We start from the raw sequence: 26,717 nt of genomic DNA on the forward strand, positions 1-26,717 counted from the left end.
TTAGCTCCTTAACTTGTCTCATACCGTCAGCAGCGCGCCATTGCTCATGGGCAATTTTACCATAGACCTTGAATATGGATGCCCAAATGAAGTGAGAGAAATTCCCAGTGCAGGTTCAGGGCCCAAGAAAATTGCATTAGAGCCAGCTCGTGCCGCTTCATCAGCTAGCTCATTTCCATTGATACCCATATGTCCAGGTATCCAATGCAGGGATACCCTGTTATGAGTGGATAGGTCACAGAGGACCGAGAAGCATTCCCACACGAACAAAGAGGAAAATTTACACCCTGACAGTGATAGGAGAGCAGCCTGACTGTCAAAACAGATGCGGATAGTTGTATTTTTGTATTGTAACAGATGCGGATAGTTGTATTTGCTTTTGAGCCACCGAGGAGAATTAAACCATTCATCTCTAGTAGGGAAATGGATCTGGAAATGGATCACTAGGATAGTAAAAGAAGGTATATCCATCACTTGTGAAAACAAGATGACCCCATGAATGATTGATAGTTACATTAATGTCTCAAATAATTTGAAAAATTCCAATAGACGAAAAAAAAAAGAAAGAAAAAACTCCAATTGGCATAGGATACTAGCCAACATTTAAAAACTAGCATCAGTGAAACTTTTCATGAAAAATTTCATGAAGTGAATTAGAATTAATGAAAATGAATGAATGTATAATGCATATTACATTAAACAAGCATAGTAAATAATTGATAAAGTTTATGTAATTGCACAATATTAAAATATAAATACTTTTTTTTAATATGTTAGATCAAATTTTAGGTTACAGGAAATGTATATAATTAGATAAATTATCAAAATATAGCCATTTAACATATCTGTTTCAATTTTAATATCAAATTTTCTATTTTGTTACTTCAGAATATCAGTACTCTATTTTGAACATAATAAAATCTATTGTAAAACTATATTTCACAGATAGCTAACTAGGACTTACCGAGCTTTATTTTCTTTAAAATATATCCATAAAATGACAAGCGTGATTTTTAAAATATTGTGAATACGCATAGTTTTCACTAAGCCTAATTTTTAAACCGCATTTATACGAATCTAGATATACTATATGTAAATCAAAATTATAAAAAAGGTGAAGTAAGTCTCAAAGATTGCGTAAATCACATATCACAATGAGTGATTTGTAAATTGAAATTGAATTGCGGTGTTTCTAAAATCAGAATAATATGAGTGGCAAATAATACAAAATGCACGAACTTACATGACATGAAAATGCAATTTGCATCATAATCAGGGCCGGATTAACCTATAGGCACACTAGGCACGTGCCTAGGGCCTACGAAATTCAGGGGCCTACTACAAACTTGGGAGAAAAAAATTTGTTGACAAAAATAATTTAGCTTTAAAAACAACAAGTGTATTTTGCACAAAATTATGAAGATACAAATAAAAATATAATATTTTTCGGTAATAAATTATTTTGCAGAATCTTATGATCTAATATATTACTTTTTTGCGATTTTTGGATTCAACGAAATCTTGTATTATGCTGTCGAATTCCAAACTACGCAAAATGTCGTATTCAATAGACATAAGTGCAAGCGATGCCAAACGATCTTGATTCATTGTTGAACGCAAATAATTTTTTATCAATTTTAATCTGGAGAAAGATCTTTCTCCTTCTTCATTTGATCCAAGAATCGACAAATATATTCTTAATGGAATGTGAACGTTAGGAAAAGTATTCACAAGTTTATCTTTAATTTGAGCCTTCAACATTTCTTGTGCAGATTAAAATAGATAAAAAATTATTTCATACAAATTTGAAAATAGTAAAAATTCATCTACAAAGTTTTCCTCTAAATCGGATGAGTAAATTTTCAAATTCTGCACTTTTAGTTTAATCTCAAATTTTGACAAATTTTTGTGAACAAGAAAACCGAAATTATCGTACAAATCACTGTAAGCTTTACGCCTTTTAGTCATTTCTGAAATTAATACATCTAAAATGGCGTAATATGTTCGTGACAAAAACATTTGTCTTGGATTCGAGTTTGAAATTACTTCTTGTTCTTATGTTTCGTCGAAAAATCTCTTTCGTTTTCGTGTTCTCTTTATTTTATATTCAGTATTCGGCAAAAGAACTTGTGCTTTCGATTCCAATTCGTCGAGCGATTTTTCAAGTGCATGTTTTGAAAATGTTGCAATGAACTATCGTACAATTTGACTACTGTGCACAATTCTATCCCTGGTTCCTGGAGAGCTAAAGTGATCATATTAACTTGTTTTAATGCATGCTCCCAAATTACGGTCATAAGCGCAGTTTCAAAATTACTTAATTGAGCAATCAATTTTCTCGATAAACAAATTTGTAAATTAAAATCCATATTAATAAAAATGTAAAAAAAAATATGCAAGAAAATTTTAGAATATATTTTGAAAAGATTGGAGGAGTGGGGGAAGGAGAGGAGGGCCCAAAAACGGCTATGCCTAGGGCCTACGAAAGGTATAATCCGGCTCTGATCATAATGATCACTATTCACAACTTACTTACAAGACATAAATCACAATGTGATATACATAAATCACTTTAATGTGAATTCTGTTGTGTGATTAGCTAATAGTTTTCATGTGAATAGTGATCATTATGATGCAAATTGCAATTTGTGATTTGAAAGGTGCTTAATATAGAACAGCTATGTGTGATTCTTGAATCATTTTGATGAGAATTGTGGGTGGAAATTCTTAAATCTCTCTTTTGTGAATCGCAATGCGTGATTTGTAAACTACTAGAATGAGAATTGTGAGGCATGATTCTGAAATTACTTTAATATGTATCATGTTATATGATTCAGAAATAACTAATTGAAATCATGATGTGTGATTGATAAATCACTTAATAAGAATCATGCGTAATTTATAAAATACCTTAATATGAATTCTGATTAATAATTTGCAAATCACTTTAAAGTAATATTAGATATGTGTTCCATTAATCACTTTCAATTAAACCGCAATTTGTAGAACATTTTATATGAATTCCGATAAGTAAATCAAGAATTAGTTTAATGTGAATCATAATGTTTATTCCTAATCAATGAAACCTGTAAAACTAAATTTTATTTATTAGCAGTAAAAACTAAATGTAAAAATTTGATTACAGATGATAAGAAATTAATTATCATTCGTACATAAATTAAAAGAACAAATAGGATAACAATATTACCTGGCGAAATAATGAAGTTAACACATTGAACATATTTCTAAATCAATTAAACACTATATATCATTCAAAAACTATGACTACTAAACCTAAAATTTGCTAGAAATTTCAGCTTTCAAAACATCAGAGAGATGAACAATAATCTGTCTGAAAAATCTAGGAGAGAAAAGTTTTACATCTTCTTTAACCCCTTTTCACTTCAAGCATTAAAAGATGCATCTATCAGAATTTCTATAATTTTCCTTTGAATTTATTTATTTTTTACTACTCTTCTGTAAGAAAAATTAGTATGTTAATTCCTAAAAAATCAAGTACCTTTCAAGTACCCTATGGCAGAATTCAAGGACTTTTAAGGGGCCTGATTTTTTTCAACCAAATTCAAGGACTTTCAAGGTTTTTCAAGTACCGTGGGAACCTTGTTAATTTAGGGTGCATAATCACTTAATCATTGAGAATCTTATTAGAATATTAGTAACAAAGGAAGCAAATTTTTTTCAACCAATTTGACAGCTAATTATAGAAATAAACTTAGATAAATAGTCAATTTAACGAATTTCATTGCATTGAATTTGAATTTTATAATTAAATGAAAATGCATAATTGAAAGGGTAATCCATGCATGATTCTTTTTAATCTTATCAATTATTTATAAAACAGACATTTCTAATATTTTTCTAACCTTAAAACTCAATATGTTTTTAATGCACACAGCACATTTTATTGGCATAAAAACATGCAAAATTTCAGAAATTTGAAAAACCAACAATACTTACTGTTAGTAGCATAAGATGCTGGAGAGGGTGGAGGGGATTTCGAACTGGGCGGCACAGAAGATTGAGCTCTGGAGTGATCAGACACAGGCTCCAGCAATAATGGCTTAATTTCATCTGGTATCTCATCCTCAACTAGATAGCATAGAAATTCATAATTATAAATTAAGGACAAAACAAAAAAAAGATAATTAAATGATAAAGATTAATATACAAATAGAACATAAAATAAAGAGAAACAATGAATTATTTGTGAACTTAAGGCTGTTTTTCAAAGTCTCTAACATCACATGAAATTTTTTGTGAATAACTGAGTTTACATTTGTTATTCATGACTTGCCTCAAGTTTAGCTTACCTTTAGCAATTTGAAGAAAAGCCCAAGTTTTGTGAATAAAAAGCGTTTGTGACTTAATTTTTTATTATTAAAAAAGTTTCTCCAATGCTACCTTATGTGGGATCATAAAAATTAGCAAACACTGAGAATTATTCATTGGTTTTGATAATTTTCATCCAAATTGAAAAATTTGGCCAAATTGGCAATTTTTGAAAAGGTTTTAAAACTTTTATAATATTTTTGTCTATAGTGCATTCTCCAAAATGCAGATAATTTTGTACACAAGATAGTATAAATAATTTAAAATTAAAGCTTTGCCTCAAGTACTTAAACTGTGGCTTTTTTATTTTCCTTGGCAAAAAAGCTTCAAAAACATTAATAACTTAGCGGCCATCCCATGGTTTTGGATTTGCTTTGTCTTGATCCTCCTAGTCAATGATTCTCTTTGTTTTGCTTCGGTTACCTTAGACGGCGATCTTCCCGATTTTGCCCCTCACAGGATGCCGTGGTGAATGGTTATTTTTTTCCAGACAGGATTACTATTGTGACAAAGTGTCATTTTAGCACATACCCTAATGGGTGGGTCATATATACTTTGATAATATATACATATGCTTGAATTATTGCTTTGATATGACAGATAAAACAAATTAAGATTTACCTCTTAAACTTAAAAATTTCTAAATTTCTAGGTTAACATAAATGTTACTACCAGTAAATTTAATAATTACCGTACATGTTGGCACTTATGAATATGTAAAAATAGATAAGAAAGTTTCAAATAAATATTTTCAAAACTTAATTCTTTGGAAATAAAACAAATCTAGACAGAAATTTCTTACAAGATTCACCACGTTGCTTTCGCTCAACTATTTTCTTATATTCTTCTAAATCATTTTCAGTAACATTATCAAAGGGATTCTTGCTATAAGCACTTTTGTAAACCATTGCATTGTGCTGGAACTCTCGTTGAATGATACCCTTGGAAGCAGCTCCCACCAAGACCACTTGATCCCCAGCGGCATTGGCAGCATCCTATTTTAAGATAAATAAAATTTTCAAAGTTGGAAAAAATTTTATACATAAGAATCTGAGGTAAAAAATTTTGGATATGAAATCCAATTTCTATAATGCAAACCTCTTGAACTTTAAAATGAGATTTTTTTTCACATTCATTGTTATTAAACTTTAATAACATTTCAATTATTTAAAAAATTGCATAAAAAATTGAAAAATTAAAAAAATAAAAATGGAAAATAATAAATAAATAAATTATTTGTTGAATTTACAATAACTAAACATTTTTGACTTCTATAGGTGCATTAAGTTATCAAATTCTCCCTGCAGTTCCTAATAAACATAAGGAAGGAAAATATAGAATTTTTTTTTTATTGAAATTTTAAGAATTTGCAACTTTTCTGCACTTTTAACAAATTATTCTTATATTATAGTTTTATTCTTATAAGTAAACATTATAGATCACTGTTTTAAGCACAAAGGCTTTCAATTATTTTTCACAAATTGAGAAACAAAAATTAATTTCTGAAATAGAACGCAAAAAATAAATTACCCATTCAGTTAACATGGTGATAGTCATCTCTTCTTTATACTAGATGTCCGAAAAATGAGCAATAGCTTAAAAAACCATTTGAAGAAGCGTAACGAGAAAAACTCATTGATTCTTTAAAAAATCACAAATTTTCAAATTTTCTCACACAAATACTAAAAAATAAATATATTTTTCTCACATAAAGGTAGTTACTAAGTTCATGAACAGATGGCACTGCTCTGATATCAAAAACTTTCCATTTTGAATTAATTTGAAAATGAAATTAAACAATTTTAATTCAATATTATCTGTAAGTTTATCCTTTTTATAAATATTTTTTTATTTCTGATTTTTTTTTTTTTTTAAACAGGCTTAATGTAAATTTCTGTTCAGTTTCCTTTTTTTTTTCATTAGTTTTAAAAACACTAATCATTTTATGAAATATTTCTAAACTTATTCCTTATCAAAATTATTGAGTTAGATTAACAGAATACCACATAAAATAAAAATGTCCATATTGTTACTGAAAAAACATTGCTTTAACGGTATAGGGATTGCTTTTACTCTTTTAAACAATTTATAAAATTGAAATTAAATTTAAACATAAAGGTTATGAGTAATTTTTAAATAATTCATCCTTGCAAATTTTGATGTATGTACGTCAAATTAAGCTAAATATTTTAAATCAGTCTTTGTCTACTGCCTTGGGGTCAAAGACAAATTTGACTTTATGAATATAAGTGCTGCAGAGTAACTCAATAAATTCTACATCAGGGGTGCTGCCGATTAAAAAAACTATAAGACAATGCTTTATGATATATTAGACTATACCAAATTAAATATTTGCACAAGCATCTGGATTTTTTTTTCTCAAACTACACTACAGTGTTGTTGCAAATAATGATTATCTCGAAAATATTATTTTATAGTGTTTCATCTGAACAATGTTAACCAATTAGAACCATTGTTCTAATGGTAACCAATTTTGAAACTTGGAGAAAAAACCTTTTTTTTTTCTTGCAACTCAACATTGCTAACTGTACATAGTATCTTGAGTTTTTCTTTGAGTTTTTAAACTGTGAGTCATTTTTAGGAAACTTGGCATCAGAGTTATTTTGACATTAAAGTTATTATAAATTAATACAACATCATATATTGCTCATTTGGTGAATTAATAATGTAACTGATAGTCACTCTAATTATCAGTTACGACATTGTCTCACCAAATGAGTGATATTATTACATTATATTTAAATTATTATCGAACTGGGTTATTAGTTTAAATAGTATTTGACGTGATTGCATAAAACACAGGATTCATTTCAAGTTAATTGCATGAAGTTAATGAATGTTCAGTTTAACAAGAATAATGATTTAACTAGAGCTGCTTTTGTAGTTCTTTTCAGATGTTGTATATTTTGGTCTTCATTTGTATGTATGTAATTCTCTTTTCAAAATGAAGTTCTAAAAATAAACACCATAGAAATCCTATGAAGCCTTTATAATTTTGATATAACTATGGTTAGATTTTTTAAAAATTTGTTAAATTTATATACATTAAAATTTGGCAAACATACATTTTTATGCTACTTGAAAATTACATTTAGAACAAATTCATAGAATTTCACAAGCACTGACTTCAGATCTTGGAGGCAACAGTTTCAAATCTTTTTTTCTAACCTAAATTTTAAAATTCATAAACCAAGGGAAGAGATTAAGAAACATGAACAGTAGCAAAGCTTAGGTTGCGTCAAAGCTTAGGTGAATCAAAACTTAGGTGAATCAAAGGTTAAGTTGTTTCCAATTGATCTCTTAGACAAAGCATTCAATTCAATTTTTTTTTTTTTTTAAAAAGCAATAAATTATGATAGCAGCGTAAATAAATAAACATAATTAAAATAAACCATAACACTTTGTTAGGTGTTCACTTTCTATTCATTTATTCTCAGTTTAAAGCTCAGTTTGTTTCAAGCTTTTTGTTGTTCAAGCAAGAAACATCTACGTGAAAATAATTTCAGCTTAAATTTTAAAATCATAAGTGCTATGAAAGTTCAGTTCACATAATTTATATTTCAAGTCTTTTCCGCCATTGTTAAAAAGAAATTTCATCTGTTTGGTGACAATATATATATATATGTATTATAAATATACAATACATTTTATTCTGTATTTTATTGTATTACATAATACAGAATACTAAATATCAACTTTTGTGAGAAACAAAAATAATCAAAGCTAATTGTTGATTACAAAATACATCTAAAATAAAATTTTTGAACATAAATTAAAACTCACCTGCATTTGACGAATTTCTTCCCATGTAACTCCTTCAAGAATATTAGATTGTGGACCAGCAGTGACCTTTGACTTAAGTCTGTTAGCTTTCAACTAATAGTAACAAAAATTGACAAAACTCAAATTATAAAAATCATTATTTACAAAGGAAAGATTCGTTCTTAAAAGCATTTTTATAATTTTAAAAAGCACTAAGAAATAAAAAAAAATTATAGCTCAGTATTAGATTGCAACTGCAGATTTGAAACTTAAAAGTAGAATATAAGACTAAAATGCATTGTTAACCCTATTGAAAAAGTAGAATATATCACTATAGACCCTTAAAAAAAATGTTTGATTAACATAGCTCTTGCTATGTATTTACAGATTGTTTTTTTTTTAAAAAAAAAGGGTACCTAATTATAGACAATATGTATGGACACTAACATCAATATATAGAGCATATTAGTTGACCTTTATACAGTTAACTTAAACTTTGAAAATGGGACCAGAGCCCATTTTCAAATTGCCCCAGTGGTATATGGACCAACATTGGGAGACACACTACACTATAATTAAAAAAATCACTCTGGTACTTTAGCTTTGTGCAAAATTTTCCCAGACCTATGTGTAGTATAATGTGATTGATTCCTTAGACCAGGGGTCGCCAAACTTTTTTGATCATCGACCCCTATATAATTTTTCGAAATCTCCATCGACCCCCACAGAAGTAATTTTCTGTTAATTAAAATAAAACTTTTAGATACTGTGTTTGTACATTTATTTTATGATTTTAAACATTTATTAAAGTAATAGTACATTGTGTAACAATAGTTTTATGAAAAATATATTAATATTGAAATTTAAATACCTTATTATTAAATAATAAGTAATTATGCATAAGTAGATAGAATAAGTAAAGTAACTAAAGATTTACTGCTTCTTGATCAATGAGATGGGTGTGCCTGGTGTTTTTTTGCAAGGTTCGCTATATTGGGTTCAAAATTGGTCAATTTTGTAACTTTCGTAAAAAAATACAAAGTATGCTATAGTTTTGTCGCGGGCTGTACTAATCCCTATTATTAATGCTTACCTTCTTTTTTGTGCATTGATAATTAAAATTGATATCTAAACCAAACGAATGCTTTTATCGAAACAATAACTAATTATCCAAAACTATAAAAGTTTTAATAATGACACTGCAAATATACAACACAGTTTGCAAAGATAGTTGAAACTGCGTATGATATTTGCATTTATAACGTCAAGGCTCGTCACACGTGACATTTGGACAAGCGCATATATGCATATGACTTATAAACTGCGCTGAGTTCGTGCCACTGCGCGGTGGTACGTAAATACTTGTTTCACCCCAATAAATAGACGTTTATTCATTTATATTTTATAAAGAAACTGATATTGAGTCAATTATTAAAAAAATTCACAAATTTTACATACTTAATTAGGTATGTGTGATTTGCGCATTGAGAACTGTTTTTTTTTTTTCCGACTCTTCCGATTCGGATCAACCCCCGCTTTTGTTAAATAGACCCCTGGGGGTCTATATAGACCACTTTGGTGACCTCTGTGTTAGACAAATGATTGGTAGATTTAAAACTGTCTTTTGACCTCCTGACTTACCTCTCACTAATTGCCACAGAAACCTTACGTACAGTGTGCTAAAAAAATCTGAAATTGTATTTGCACACACTAAGACTCATTCTAATTGATTTAAAGTCCTATCTTAATAAAGGCATATGTTTTAAGTTAAAAAAATTATTTTTCAGACATTTTTTGCAACTTCAATTCTTAATCATCAAAATATGGGGTAGCTGCAATGTGAAAAATTTTGTCCTGATAGTTTTGGTAAGGGAGATTAGGCCCCTCTTTATATTGAAAAATGGTCCTTAAAATGTCCCTTAACAAGTTCTTTATGTACACTCTTTAATTATGACTGCCTATAGATGAATCCATGGTAAATGCCATGTTGTACCTGATTTTGTAACTTAAAATATCACTTAATTAGCATCTTTAAGGTTAGATCCGCACACCATTAACATTGAGTTCTGGTACATGAAATTCTGATCATTAGATCAAAAGTTATTTAGTTTTTTTCTCTTTCACTGTACAAGCATAAAAATGTTAAGATAAGAACTACAACATTGTCTATGACAATCCTTTGTAAACAAGATGATTGAAACATTTTAATTAGGCCTTCATTTCAAAATTCAAGGTATTTCATATTTTCAATGTCTTAAAATAATTTATTTTCAAAATGTGATCCTGTGAATAGTGAAAACTAAAAGAAAGATAACTATTTTTGATAAATAATTTTTGTTAGAAAAGGTATTTGCTTAAAAGAGTTAAATAAAGTATTTACAAATTTAAAAAATAAGCTTTCACTTAAATTTCTTAAAATTAAAAGTAGTTTATTATTACTAATTAGTAGCAATAATAAACTGTGTATTAAAAGTAATAATAAATATTAGTTAATGAGTAGTAGTAGTTATTAATTGTTAATTAGTGTTAGTAGTTAGTAATGGTTAATTAGTGTTAGAAGATAGTAATGGTTAATTAGTGCTAGTAACTAATTAGAAGTAGTTAATTAGTACTTGTAACCAGGGATCAATAATAAGGTTGATTTCAATAGTTTTAAAATTTATTGCAGGTATAATTCCGAGTTAATAAGTTTCAATTACCAAAATTACATCAATACTTGGTCTGTAATAAACAACAGCACATTCCAAATAACACTTGAAAATCTTATATTTCTTTTGGAATTTTCACTGTCAATAAAAAACTAAGTGAAAATTTAATATTTTTTTTTCAATATATATTTATCTCTAAAAAAGTGATTGAGTATTGATTTCTTTTGGAAAAACACTAGATAAAATTAAAATTTTACCAATTCCTAGTTTAATGACAGTTTTGAAAACCACATTTCATTTAAAAACTGTAAATATATTCATTATTCTGATATGAAGTTTAAACAATTTTAAAAGGAAATTTTTTTAAAATCTCATTAAAAAAAGCTAGATTAAGATAAATTCAGATCTCTTTTTCTTATGTGATTTAAACAAAATGGGTAAGTTAAATTATTTTGGATTGAAATATATTTTAACAAGTAGTTAAGGTAAGAAAGATCACTATTTTGTTATTTAAAGTTTTAAAAAAAAATTCTTGAAATTAGTTTTGTGATTTGTAAATTTAAGCTTTCTTCTCATTAGATAATAATAGTACACTTCTATTCCAATTTCAATAATTTTGAATAGTGCATTTGTTTTTATTATGTACGGGGCACAAAAAAAAAACTTATCACCCCAAATAACTTTTGATCGTATGATCCGATTTTCATGTACTACGGCTCAATCTTAATTTGAAGGAGTGAACTCAAATATGGTAATTAGTGCAGACAATAATTTAAGTTACAAAATTAGACATAAAAACATTCTCTAAATAAACATACCTTTTTTTCCAACAGATTTGGGTTTCAAACCCTCAAAATATTGACAGTAGCCACAATCTAGGAAATATGGTCAAAATAGTTTGACCAGAAGAGCGATCAGTTAAAAGATTGGACAGTTTAATGTTAATTTTACTTCTTGTGTATCCATATCTCTAACTTTTTAAACAAACCGAAAATTTTTGAATACAATTATAAAAATCATTTAGCTAAAGATAATTCCAGCAAAAAAACAATTTTAAATATTTATCACTTTACTATATTTTATTTAGTAACTATTTTATTTAATAACAAATGATAATAAATAAGGGTTAAAAATTACTTCTTGGAGTGAATTACCTTCAGATAAACGAATTTAATAATTGTAAGCAAAAGATTTTAGATTCTCTTTAAAAAAAATTCTTGAGATATTACAAAACACACAAAATGTAAAACTAAGATTAAGGGGTCCTCACTTTCAACGGCTCTCCTGTCCAAACTATTGGGAACATATTTCCCAAATTGCGGCTACTCCCTTTATTCTGAAGGTCTGAAATCTAAATTTGTCAAAAAAATGCTAATATATTAGCATATATATTCAGATAAAATACACTTTTGAGTCTGATTTCGTAACTTAAAATATCGTCTTCCCTAATTAATTAGCATATTTGAGGTCATCCCCTTGAACCATTAAGATTAAGTCCACTTACGAGAAGATGAAAATTCGATTATTAAATCAGAAGTTATTCAGGGTGATTTTTTTCTTTTGTGTATGTACTGTACGCGACGCCCGGTGGCTAAACGGTAGCGCTTCGCGTTGTCGTGCCACAGCCCCCTGGTACGATCCTTGGGCCGGGCAAAGTTGACTCAGCCTTTCATCCCTTCAGTGGGTCGATAAATGAGTACCAAGCATGCTTGGGGACTAAACACTGGGGGTTCCGCGTTCGGCTGACCACCTGACCGGAACATCTGCTCCTGCACCCCAGAGCCCAAGGTCAAGAAAACTGAGATAGGCACAGTAAGCCTTGGCCCTCTATGGGCTGTCGCGCCACTGAGTTTAGTTTAAGTTTATGTACTGTACATATGTATTGTATATACATATAACAATTTTTAAAGTTGCAATACAGTTTCAAATATATTTTTGTGATTTAATTTTGATATACATAACGTTCCAATTATAATTATATTTATAAAATTTAAAAACTTAAAAATAATCAAGTTCTCAGAGTATTTTAAAAAAATCTTATTTGAAATCCAATTAAGATTTTCTTTTTTCATTTCTTTTTAAAAAATCAACGAAAAAAATCACAAACATGTTTCTACTTATTGGTAAAAGTATTTTTAAAAAAAGCAAAATTGTTTCTGATGCTTTTTCCACCAGCTATACCATGGGGCTTTGCAGCATTATACTCAACCTTTTACTTACAGCTGGTGCAACCGATGTTCCAGAATACTAGGTGCTATCAGGCACCATAGGCAAAATGTCAACTAATTGAGTAGTGAATTTAAAATTCTATCAATTTATTAAAAAAAAAAAAAAAAAAAAAAAAAAAAAGAGTAAATAAACATGCAAGGAAATTTAGCATTTTCTTCTGCCATAAAACGTCTTATTAAAATAATTTTTAGAATTAACTAGTTTCCTATACTTTGTAAGCCTACACAACATCTATAAATGTAGCTGGAACCCTAAAATTTCATTAAGTTGAAAATGTCATTAAACATGTTTCCTTCAAATTCATTCTGTTGTATGTACCAGAGCCTAAGAAACACTGACGTTAAAAAAAATTACTTTCCTAAAAATGAACTTTTCATTGAAGTTGTCTTAAGTGATAATGATAATGTAATAATTAATAAAGAATATATGATATTTTATTTGTTACTTTGTTCCTTCATTGCATAATGAGTTATTAAAAAAAAAATTAGATAAAAATGAAGCAATTATTCCCCTACAACACAGATGTAGAAAATTTCAACATTCTTAATTCAAATTTAATATCTTGTTTATTCCTGGAAAACATTTTAAAGTAGATTTTTTTTCTTTATATATTTAATTTAGTTTATTTTAAAATTAGTTTTATCCTTTTAAATTCATTTTTGTAAAAATCTGAATACTGAACTGAACATACTGAACTTTCAAGCATGTATTAACATCAATATTGATAGAATTTTCTTTCTCTAAAGTAAACTACTACCTTTCATTCCTCAGAAAAAATTTAAATATTCAAATTTGTATAATTATACTTTTTCCAACGTTCAAATGGTTATGTAAATTTATTCTCATATTTAATTTTTACTTGCATAAAACAATTATAAATTTATTTAGATTCTTTACACTATCAGAGCCAAGTTATAGACGATTAGGTTTATATATGTATATACATTATATTGTATTTGAATTTAATTCTTGTTAGATACAATATATTATCTTAGCCGAAGAAACTAAGCATCTATTCAATAAACTATTGACTATTGCAACTTTTAAAAATTTGAGATGTTATGGTAACACTTCAACATCCTTTGAGCAAACATTAAATTTTATCACTTATCTATATTTTAATACTAACTTCATGAGCATTTTCTTAAGCTACTTTCAGTTGTTTGTTGGAATTTAAAAAAAAGCAAAAGTTGAATACACAGTGTTCAAATGGAATGATTGATTAAGAAAAACACTGTAACTAAGATGTATCTTTAGTTACTAAGATGTATCTAGAATAAAATAATAAAACCAAATATAACTTCTATATTGTAAAAAGCATTTTTTTAAAACTACTTTATGGAATGAAATATTAAATTTAAAATTTAAATTCATAACTACAATCAGAAGGTGTTGTTCATCATTAGACCAAACTTCACAATTTCCAGATTTTTGCACTACTATATTCACAAGCGATGAGCCAATAAAGAAAATCTTAACAAACATTCCTATTACTTTCATGTAAGATCAAAGCTTAAAAGTGCATTATCTCAAAACCGTAAATTGGTATTTGATCTAAGGATGTGGTGATACACCTTAATTAGAGTAGTCCTATAGCAGAAAATAAAAGAAGTAATGAGGTTATAACTGACCTCTTTCTGCTTTCGCTTAAATTCTCCAAGGTCATTAGTAATAGGAATGAACTGATGAGAAGATTGAATTTTGATTGATGTGCTGTGTGACGGAGACCCTTCCTGTACCCACTGTAGGAAAAAGAAAGAAAAGGGAAAATGTCAAAAGAAAAGTTCAAACATAAAAAAAAAGCAAAAGAATGCAAGGCAATACAAAGTTAGAAGGTTTTCTGCCAAAATTTCAATAAACATAACATACACAAAATTTATTGCTCAGACAATTTAAATTTTAAAAGATTTATAGAAATGTATATCTCTTAAAATATATCATAAACATTACATTACACAAAATGAATTCCACATGTAAAGCAAAATATTATTCTTAAATTGCACATTTATAATTGTTTGCATAGAATTTGTAAATTTAAATGATAATAAAATTTCAAAAGAAGCTGAGAGAGAAAATAATTTAACACAATAAAAAAAATTTAAACTGATTAAGCTTGAAATTGAACAAAAAATAGAATTTGAGATAAAAATTAATAGACAAGGCGGCAGAAAACCTGAAGTAATAAAACAGAATGAAAAAAATTTAAAGTCAAATAAAATAAACAGAAATGGCAAATAAGTGAAAAGCATAAAAGAAAAGAACAAAACATACAGGTGGGTACAGAAAATAATAAAGTTATTGTATTAAATGCTCCAGCACGCTAAACCTTCTAAACCACTTTTAATAAACACCTTTCCAATCGTAATAATTGAATACGCAAGTCTTATAATTAACCATAACTTACATTTCTCCCATAAACTCATTCCAAATTCCAGACAATAACATTTTAGAAACAAAAATTTTTAACAAGATATGCAATTAAAAAACATAAAACACAAATATTTGAATTGTTTTAAAGCAAATACTTTATTCAAGCTACACTGATGATATTTTTTAAAAACAAAGCTTCGAAATACAAAATAAAGCTAATACTGCTATACCAAATGTCATAAAACTACATATTCTATTATTGTTCTACATTACATATATTCCAAACACATATTGAATTGACAAAAACATTAATATTGAGCAGAATTTATGAACAATGCATTTGCATATACAACACTTAATTTAGTTGAATGAGCCAAAATATACATATAATGTTTATATTTGTTTATATTTTAACTTAATAACAATATAAAAATATATGGTTTATTCTTCATAAATAAACAATGATAAATTTTGGGAAAAATACTCTTTTTCTTTTAAACTATTAAATTCACCTACCATAGTATAAGTAAAATCAACAAATACTAAAATTATTACAAAGCCAAAATTATAATTAATCTATTTAATATAGTAAATATTTACAGGAATTCATAAATATGCAATATACTATTTAAAAATAACAAAAATAATTTTCATTCAAGTTTCACAAAACCAAAAATGCTACCTATTAATCTGAAATCTCACCTAATCAAAAATGAAGATAATAAAAAAAAGCTATCACAATTTCTTTTTGGTATTTAAAAACATGTTCTGATCTGTTACCTTATGAATGTAGTTAAAAACAAAAGTAAAAGTCGCATTAAAAATATTAATTTAAAATATTGCTTCATTAACAACTCTTAAACACATAAAACTGCATAGAGCATGAACAGTTTATAATTTAACCTTGGTTTTTTATGGCACTGTGTGCATAAACCACATAGCATTAATAAATTGCATATTATTGCACATTACATAATGCATAGCAAGTAATACATGATGAATAAAATTGGCAGTGAAAAATATATTTTTCTACCAAGTTGTTAAAAAAGGAGGGCTATAAATTTTATCAGTTAAAAAATTGATTCAGTAAAAAAATTTATCAAAAACTAAAATTTTATTTGGGACTATAAAAAATGGAAAATAACTTTTTTTAAAAAACTGATAAAAATTCTAATAGTTTTTAATGGTTTATTTTAAATAAAAACCAACATTGATTAATACCAATCAGCACACTAATGAATATCTCAATACACACTAACAATTGTTACATAAATGCATTTTTTAATACAAACTGGTGAGAAAATGAGCATTAATAAATGCATATACATGAAATTTTACAATAAGGAACTGTTAGAGAAAGTGTAGAATGACAATAAAAAATGGAATACAGCAATGACTATTAAAGCTTATAACTAAAAAAATGAATATGAAACAATAAAAAATATCACTAGATTCAATTAGCAACAATATGAAAAATGAGCATAACTCTAAGAATATGAATTACACAACCTTAAGAAGAAAAAAAATTTTAAAAGTACGAAAAATGGAATGGGAATTACTTTAAATGATCCCAATTTTTACTTATAATTGAAAATCGTTAATCTTCATAATTAAAAAAAAAAACTTGTTTCATTTTTTTTTCAACAGTTAGAAGAAAAACTTTCTTTAAATGTAGAAATATTTTAATAAAAAAATACATATATATTTAAGTCATTAAGAGCCAATTCCAGTATTTTTATAAATATTACACACTGAAATATGCAATTTCCTAAATAGAAGTAATCTAAATGGTAAGTTTAATTTTATGCTATTTTATTCTAGAAAAGTTGAGAACCAGGCAATTGCAATATTATACTACCAGTCTGCATTATTATCGTAAAAATTATATGAAAGTCAAATTGTACATTTTAAACATTAAATGACAAGTGACAGTGAGATAGTTATATGAAAATTACTACAATCATTTGAAATGTATTGTATAAAATCTTCTAGTTGCAATAGTCTACGATTTGCAGTATAGAATATGTAGACTAAACTTAGATTATGAAGATGTGAAGGACACAGTATTCAATTAGTCAAAGATAATTCCTTATATTAATATAAATTAAGAGCAGTAAAAGTTCCTATATTAGAATTATAAGTGAATTACTATAACCATTTGGAAAACTCTGCATAAAAACCTTTAGTTGAAATAATCCACAACTTGCAATAGGAAATTAGTAAACTAATATTAGAGCATTATAAGATGAAGGGCACATTAGTCAATTAGACCAATAAGTTTCCTTAAGTAATGTGGTAAATATAAAATTAGGGTACTAAATATTCCTATATGAAGTCACTTAGTGACAATTATGTACTTAGATTATTATGTACTTATAATATTATTTAAAGATATTTCTATAATGTAGTAATATATATCATATGATCAGAATTGTTTCACAAGACATTATACAGTTAAACAATTAAATGTAGGTTTCTCATTAACTTCACAAACTAGCAAAGCCATTTTTTGGGGGGTGATTACAATCATATAAACACAGAAAAAAAAGGAACTGCTTTTACTACTGGCATAACACATCTCCCACTAAACTAAAATAAAGCTATATATCATGACAAAGAGAAAAAAATACAGCACTGGAAAACTGATTTCTGAAACAGAGTTCTGAGGAACATATTTATTTTTATGTTTTTTAAATACAACAAAAACTTTTCAAAAAAATCTTTCCAAAAGGATGAACCCATTCAGATCTAGCCATTATAAAATATCACCACCCTAAATTACTGCTGTGGTCATATTTTATATAATTTAAAATGCAGGTTCTAAATAAATATATTTACAAAAACTTTAAAGGATTTAAATAATCAAGTCTCAAATATTTGACTAAAATTGACTTTTTTAAATCAATTGATGATTTATTAAAACTATTAATCTAGCTATCAAACCAATTTGACAGCAACAAAAAAAAATTTCTTTTTACGAAATAAATTTAGATTTAATACTCAAAATTTAGGTAGCGAAACATATTAATGCTTGTTACAACTACAATCACACATTTAAAACACAGAAAGTGAAATATAATATGTCTTGCCACAAAACACTTATAAGTAAATTATACACAACTGTGCAATACCATTTTTAGATTCTAATTTAAAAACAATTTTTGAAGCATAACAATTTTAAATAGTTATGATTATAAAACTGAAAATTATTTATTTTCAGGGATTTTTATTTATTGCTACTAAATTAAGGGTGGAAATAATTAGTATTGTTTTAAATATGTCAATTACATTAAACGAAAAGTTAATCATAAACACTGTTTAACTTTTACAGTTTGGGCAAACAGAGTTGAGTCAACACAGATTAAGATCTAGAAGGGGGAGACCAAACTATATTTTTGTAAAAAGAAAGAAAAAAAAACTCTTACTGTAAATATTATTAGAATAAGTAATTTTCATTACAAATAATCCCCCAAACTGCAAAGCTCATCAAAAACAAGATCCATAATAAGCTATTTCATAATAAATCGAATTCTTTTTTTTTCACAGTCGGGCAATACAACACAAAATAACTTCTTTAATAGAATAAATTTAGGAGGCTTATGAAGTATCCGAATTCCCTCATAATGTTCATGCAAATTTCTTCATTTTTAAAACAAAATGCAACAAAAAACTCAAATAGCAAATTATGCATTGCAAATATTTAAACATTAACCTCAGATCTACAAATATTGCTGATATTTAAAGTTTTATTCAATAACTGCTTAGGTGCAATGAAAATATATATATTCACAGTGCACACATATAATTGGCACCTTTTAAAAGACACCAGTGTTAATTGTGCATACAGCATAACTATCCACACATTTGCATATGCTGGCTGGAGCACAAATACCAATAACTGAGAAACTAAGCTTGTACCTTAGTGATTTTCTTTGGATCAGGAGTTCCAGTTTCAAGAACTTCCACTTTTTGGTATACATTGGGAGAATTAACCCAGCGAAGTTTGTCTTGGGTTTTACGACCTTCCACAAGCTTCTTCAGAGGACTAGAGAAAAAATTCTAATTAATACTTAGAGTAATAATTACATAGTTCAATTTAAAATTTATAGTACAAAACCAATAAATTGGTGCATGTGTAAAGTCTTATTGACTATTTTTGTCCAAACCAAAAAATGGTAGTCTTCCTTGAAATAAAATCTTTTGCAAATAAAAGAATATTATTTAGGAAATTATTTTTTAATTCATCTTTTAATTCTCATTAAATATGCACTGGTTACTATATGAAAAAAATTAGCGTCAATTTGACAGAACTTACACCAACTTTCCTGGTCAATGGGATTTTCCACAAGTACCAAAGAATAATATTGGTAAATACATAAGCTTTTTCGAAGAAGTACAAAAAATATATACAGATAATAATACATATAGAATATGAAAATTGCCTATAGTGATAATGTTAAATTATCCCGGATTTTACGTGGCACATTAAGAAAATCCTGCTTTATATATTTTTCTGTAAAATAACTTTCTCAATGAAGCTTGAACAAACCGTTTCCAAATTCTTTTTCTTTCTTTTTTAAGAGGCTTATTTATTAGTTGTTTGCAGCTGGTGTGACATTTTTTTTCCAATCTATCTTATTATCCATTTGTCAATGACAGGGTATTTTCCACTTGAATCAAAATCAGAAGACGGTGGAATGTGCAAAGCACCGGGATAAAGGAAGTATGGGAGCTTAAATCGTAAAATTTGCAACTGGAATTTTTTTCCAGCTAACTTCAATCTCTGGATCTTGGAATATCCCAATCATTTAAAGAATGTTACACTAAAAAACTGATTAGGTAATCCCTTTACTTGATTCTGTTGACAGACTTGTAAGATACTTCGAATTCAAAAATAACTATTCTGGAAGCCCTGAATTTGACTTCTACAGCATTCTACAGTGTCGACTGATATGCATTTCAAATGGCTTTAATAAGACAGGCTTCTCTGTACACAAGGAGAACATTAGCCCTTTAGAATAAATTGTGTGGCTGAAGATCTTCCGAAGTCAATGATATGTATATCCACTGCAACATCCCCATTACTTATCAATTTTTTAAATATTTGATTTAATGCTTGCTTCCATTGATAGAGATGAAAACGATGATTTAAATAAAAAATATCTGACGATATATCAACAACTGATCAAGAGTTCCAAAGCATAAAAACTTTTAAGCAATATTTATTTGCAAATAAAAATCAAATTTGCAAATAATAGTAAGTATTGAGAGTGATATTGTTGAAATAGTATCTAAAAACAATTAAAGATTACACATTTTTTTCCAAAAGTCATCTCGTAAGGGCAATTTTTAAAAAATATGCTTTAATTTTTTTCACGCCCTGATTTTACGTTTTTCCAGCTTCATCCACTTTTTCAACACTAGTCCGGCAGAAAACGTAAAATCGGGGTTCCACTAATTAATATTTAAACTTATTTATTTCATAAAGTTACATGATCAAAAATCATCAATGTTTTACAAAATGTTATGCAACATTTTTACAATTGCGAAAAATGGTTCATAAAATAATAATAAAAATTTTAAAAAATTATTTTAAAAGATAAAAATTTATAAAAATAAAAAATAAAAATATATATTTTTTAAAAATAATATTTATAAAAATAAAAAATATATATACTTTTATAAAAATAATTTTTATAATATTTTCAAAATTTATAAATTTTAAAAATTTATAAAAATAAAAAAAATATAGATTATAACAGCAAAAACAATTACTAACAAATAAAAAAAAGATTCAAATCGAAAAGGATTCAAATCAAAAATAAGTTAACACCTTTTACAAAAATAAAACATGTAGGAGACTAATAATTAAAAATAATTAAAAATAACTAATTACAAACTAATGCATTACATATTTTAAAAAATTTTATTTTATCAAATCAAACTCTTAATTCAATACTAGTTTGATGATTAATAAATGATCAATATATAAAATTATTACCTTAACCATTTATCCTCTCCATAATACTGAGAATATGATGAAGCTGCAGGAGGTACTTCAACATCGTTCTTCAGCCTTACTTGATCAGTACGAATCATAGGTTGTTTGAAGGTATACCCAGTTCTAAAGCCCTACAAAATTAAGTTGCAGGGTTTCGGTAAACTCAAAAATATAAGAATAAAAAGATTCACAAATTGTAAAATATATATTATAAATACAGTGAAACCCCGATTTTACGTTTTCGATCGGACAAGCGATAAAAAACGGTCGAAGCGGAATAACGTAAAATCGAGATTAAGAAAAATCTATGCATATATTTCTAAAAATTTACACCTACCAGTTAAATTAATGGAAAAGATTAGTAATCTTCACTTCCTCTCTGTTTTTAGCTACAATTTCATCTACAACTCGTTCAATACTAACTATTTTTTGCAAATTTTCTTCTTGATTTACATTTGCAAGTAAAAATTGTTTTAGAGTCTTTATGCTTTGTAGTTTTTATGCTTGTCACCCACCCCCTATTGACAAATAGAACAGAAAGAATGCAAGAATTGCTCCATACAGCTGAAAAGCAAGTTTTTCTTGTTCAAAAAACTAGAAAAAAGTTTGTGTGAGAGTTGTAGAATATAAAATATTAATTTGATCTGTTGGTAGAAAAACATATCAAGCGGGATTTCCATAAAAGGGGTAACGCAAAATCCGGGATATTTTAACATTATCGGTACAGGCAATTTTCACAGATCAGCAGAAAATGACGTAAGAAGCGGGATAACATACGAAACGGACAACGTAAAAACGGGGTTCCACTGTATAATTTTTTTTTTAAAAAAATTGGCCTAAAAAAGCAAGTCTTGTAAAAGTGAATACACCCCCGCAGTAGTACAATTCCATTAGGTAGTTAGGTAATTTATTTACGTCGCACTAGAGCTGCACAATGGACTATTGGCAACATTCTAGGAAACATCCCTGAGGATGATCCGAAGACATGCCAATCACAAGTTTGATCTTCTTTAGAAGGGCTTTCTGCTTTAGTAGCCAAACGACCTGCGAGCGAAGTTTAGTACTTTATGGTAGAACAGTTTAATGCACACCCTCGGTCCCTACGCAGGCTGATCACAGTGGTCACCTACCCGCTTACTGAACACTGCCAGTGATGTTTTACTTCAGTGTCCTACTGGGAACAGTGTCTTTACATTCAGTCCACTGTGGGACCGGGAGTTTTTGAAAGATGGACATAAACAATCTCTTTAATAAAGCCTTGCAAGAGAAGATCACAGAGTAAGATTAGGTGTCGGAATACTAGTCCGAAATACTAAAAACATCAAACTTGATAGAAACCCTCTTAAACACAACCAGATGCAAACTTACTCTGCTTAAAGAAAATTTGATGCAGTGGTTACAAAACTTCTCATTTATGAACTTTAGCATTGATATTATGTTATTTTACAAATTGATTTGTTATTTTGTCCATCACTTTATATAAATTCAAAATTTCATATAAAATGCCATTCTTTCTGTCATTTCAGGTGTACCTTTTAAATTAATGGTAAAATTACAAAACATTTCAAAGTTTTAGTCCTTAGTTCTTCACTACTATAAAAAAAATTTTGTTAAGAGCAGAACAGTAGGCATCCTTGCTCACAACCAATAGTGAAATGAAACACCTGCATATTAGCATTATCAACCCCAAGTTATCTCCACCAAAGTTGTATGAAAAACTTCGAACTCTTATATTAGTATACGAACTGTTCATGTCTAATTTATATTTTGTGAAATAAAAATCAAATTGGGACCATCTTTTTGCATAACCTCATTATTTAAAACTTAGCTAGAAAAATAGAAAATTTATCCAACCTTTTAAGTTTTATTTTAACTCAACATTTTCAAATAATAATTCTGTCAGAAATCAGGTTTTAAAAAATAAAGCAGCAATAATATAAGCCTAAGTAGTAACATTTAAAAATAAGATTTTCCGTTTGATTAAAGAAACTCATTACAAAACTGCTTAAACCTTAAGCATTGAACGGTGTTTCAAATAAATCAGACATTTAAAATAAATATATAAATTCTGATACGTATCATTGTATCATCTTCTCAGGGTTACCACAGTAAAAAATGAACAAAAATAGTTGCTTTTAGTAGCCTCAAGCAGGAAAATAGTTGCCTAAAAGTATAAAAAATAGTTGCCTGAACAGGAACAAAAACGCTTAAAATGAAAAACAATAATTGAAAAAAATTAATGGAGAATCTTTTTTTTATTTATTTTCTTTTCATTGATCAACTGAGTTCAGAACGAAAATTTAAAATAACAGCGATTGTGCAGCAATCGCAAAGTAACAGTAGGTCTACTAAAAATAACTGACAAGAATCGTTAAATCCAGATAGAAAAAAAATGGTATGAAATAATGCAAAACGATTGCTAAGTAGCAAAAGTCTCGCTGAAAATAATTTACGAGAAACCCGGCAATTATTTCCAACGATCGCAAAATGACTTAAATCCCATTGAAAATAATCTTCAAAAAACGCAAAATCCCAAAGACAAAAATGTTCTAAATGACATCGCTGATCCTCGCACGAAACCGGGAGTTCTGATTCAATTCACTCTTCGTCATTCAACATCACGAAACTATTAGCGTCTTTATAGTTAAACGCTATCTACATCTCTGCAGCTAGATGAAATCAAAATCGTCTTCATCAGAGCTGTAACAGCGTTAGCGTAGTCAAGGATCCTTGCATATTAAATCGTTAAACCGCTATTGTAGTCTTATACCGACGGCTTTAATCAGATTTCTGATGCACATGGTAGGCGGCACTATACGTAAATGTTAGCGAGTGGACTGAAAAGTAATGTTCATTTTTGCGAAAAAACTTCGCTAAGAGTAAAAAAGTCTCCCAATAGTCGCATATTCCTGAAAATAGTTGCTTTTTTAGTCTTTTCAGGCAAAAAAAAGTCGCCATAGTCTGAAAATAGTAGCAAATAGTCGCATTTTAGTAGTCTGTGGCAACCCTGTCTTCTAATTAATAATTAAATAGCATATGCATAAACAAATATACTTACTGCATTATCCAGCATTCTCATCAGAGCTTCAAATTCAAGATCCCAAACCCTCCATTTCTTTTGCTTCTCTTTTGGCTCTGCTTTCTCTTTATCTTCATCACCTCCAGGAGGTTCATCATCTTTGATTTCTATAGGATAACCTCCAGATATGATCATTTCTCGTTCATTTTTAATAGCTTCTTCTGACATCATTTGAATATTATCAATACCAATAGGCATTAACCTCACCTAAACAATTAATAACACATTTTTAAAAAAAATTACAAGAAACTGTAACAAATATACATAACAAGATTGTTATGTAAATAAATTGGTGCACAAATGGAACTTTCGTTAAAGAAAACTATGTAGATAAAAATCCCATTTTCATTTCACATTTACTTTGTTTTTTAAAGCAAAAAAAAAAATACAATTGTTGTTGTAGTTGTAGTTAATTTACGTCGCACTAGAGCTGCACAATTGGCTACTGGCGACGGTCTGGGAAGCATCCCAAAGGATTAGCCGAAGACAAGCCATCACAATTTTGATCCTCTGCGGAGGGGGTGGCACCCCAGCTTCGATAGCCCGACGAACGGCGCGCGAAGTCGAGCACTTTACAGTAGCACAGTTTAACGAGGACCCATACCGCACACCCTCGGTCCCTACGCAAACTGATAAAAGTGGTCACCCACCCGCACACTGACCGCAGCCAGTGATGCTTGACTTCGGTGATCTGCTGGGAACCTTGTCCGAACGATCAGTCCGCTGCGGGACTTTTCAAATATTTGACTTTCTTAGAATTTATTATTGGTAAAACAACTTTACAAATCTAAAAAGAAAAAACTTGTTTACTTAAAACAAGGAATTGTACACCCGTTCAAGACAATATTTATGATAAATATTTGTTTCATAATTTATAAAATTTTTATAATTAAGAAGATAAAAAAAAAAGAAACTAAATTAATATTCTAGAACAAATCCATACCTGTGTTTCACAAGCTGCAACACACTTATGCAACATAAAGACTGCTTCTTCTATGGATTCTCCACAAATTAAAATGCCCCTATTTCTCAAAATTAAAATCTAGAAAGTAAAAATACTTATCAATATCAAATAAAAATATTTATCAATATCAGAAAAATATGATAAAACTCCTGGTGATCTGTCACTATATATTAACAGAAGTTATTGATTTTATCCTTTTGATGTTTCACAAATAGGCCGATTTCTCAATATATATCTAGCGTGTAAGAGATTAACAAAATAAAACAAATTTCAAAATTAATTTTCTGCACTGACCTAAAAAAATAGAAAAAATATTTATGTCAAACCCAAAACGTAGAGGCCCAGAAGCAGAAAGTGCCTAAAACTGAGACATACGTATCAGAACAAATGAAGTCCTGCAGAACAATTTGTATCTTGAATACTTCTGTAACCATTTTTATTAAGAGAGCTTCTAAAGCAAGCAAAAGAATTAAATTCAGAGATTTCAAATTTCATAAAGTTCATGACATTTTGTATTTTCAATTCCCATTTCAGAAGCAATTTGTGAATTGTGGGGATCCACGATTGACAGAATTGTCTCTAAAAGACCAAATGCTTTCGATGGAGAGGAAGAAGTTGTTGGAACAACAGACCAACGAATGTTTGTGTTTGCAAATGGTGCACTATCTGGGCACTTGTCCTTTCAAAAAATTTTTAAGGCAGGCCTTATTTTAATGTTTGGACCTTCATATCATAGGCATTTTATTAATAATTCATCATCATCATCATAGTCATTAACAAAATTTTTTACTTCAAAAGTGATTGAAAAAGTAACAAATCAAGAATGTTTGCCTTGGTTTAAAAAATAATGTAGTGCATCTGTGTATGATCCTATAATTTAATAAATGAAAGTATAGTATTTTATTGTAAAGTTGGCTTTTTTGCGCTGTGAAATGCTTGCAGAACATTTGTTTAAATTAATAAGTCCTGTTGCAGAACATTTGAAAATATTCTGCTTCTGGGCGTAGAGGGAATTTTCAGTGAAAATAGAAGTTAATAGTTAAGTAATAGTCAATCAAAATTTTGATAGGCCATTAAATGGTGAAAGAGCCTTGCAACATTTAGGAAACAGTTGTATTAGCATCACGCACAGAGCTCCAGTAGAAATTTGAGAACTCAAGATATTTAAAAAGTGGTCAAAGTGGTTTTGATAGCTGATAATTTCAATTAGCAATCAAGTCTGAATGGTGAGAAAAAGGCAGAAACTTGTATTGTCATAAAATAGATAGCTCCACTGAAAATTTGAGAACTCTA

The 26,717-nt window shown here is 28.3% G+C and overlaps 1 protein-coding gene across 9 annotated transcripts in view; it reads right to left on the reverse strand.

Annotated features, from left to right (window-relative positions):
• The window catches only part of LOC107447491 (protein hu-li tai shao), a 68,739-nt gene that overhangs the window by 12,269 nt on the left and 29,753 nt on the right, over positions 1 to 26,717 (reverse strand). For all 9 annotated transcript variants that reach the window (XM_087164121.1, XM_087164118.1, XM_087164122.1 and 6 more), the window contains 8 exons: positions 25,404 to 25,502; positions 24,440 to 24,667; positions 21,382 to 21,512; positions 19,299 to 19,425; positions 14,642 to 14,752; positions 8,155 to 8,247; positions 5,153 to 5,345; positions 3,979 to 4,110 (listed from right to left, as the gene is read on the reverse strand). In XM_087164121.1, the coding sequence (XP_087020247.1) occupies positions 3,979 to 4,110; positions 5,153 to 5,345; positions 8,155 to 8,247; positions 14,642 to 14,752; positions 19,299 to 19,425; positions 21,382 to 21,512; positions 24,440 to 24,667; positions 25,404 to 25,502 (1,114 nt within the window). The remainder of the gene's footprint in view (positions 1 to 3,978; positions 4,111 to 5,152; positions 5,346 to 8,154; positions 8,248 to 14,641; positions 14,753 to 19,298; positions 19,426 to 21,381; positions 21,513 to 24,439; positions 24,668 to 25,403; positions 25,503 to 26,717) is intronic.

The sequence above is a fragment of the Parasteatoda tepidariorum genome, chromosome 5 (genome assembly GCF_982258835.1).
Source record: "Parasteatoda tepidariorum strain Cologne lab strain chromosome 5, Ptep-v5.0, whole genome shotgun sequence".
NCBI classification, from domain to species: Eukaryota; Metazoa; Arthropoda; class Arachnida; order Araneae; family Theridiidae; genus Parasteatoda; species Parasteatoda tepidariorum.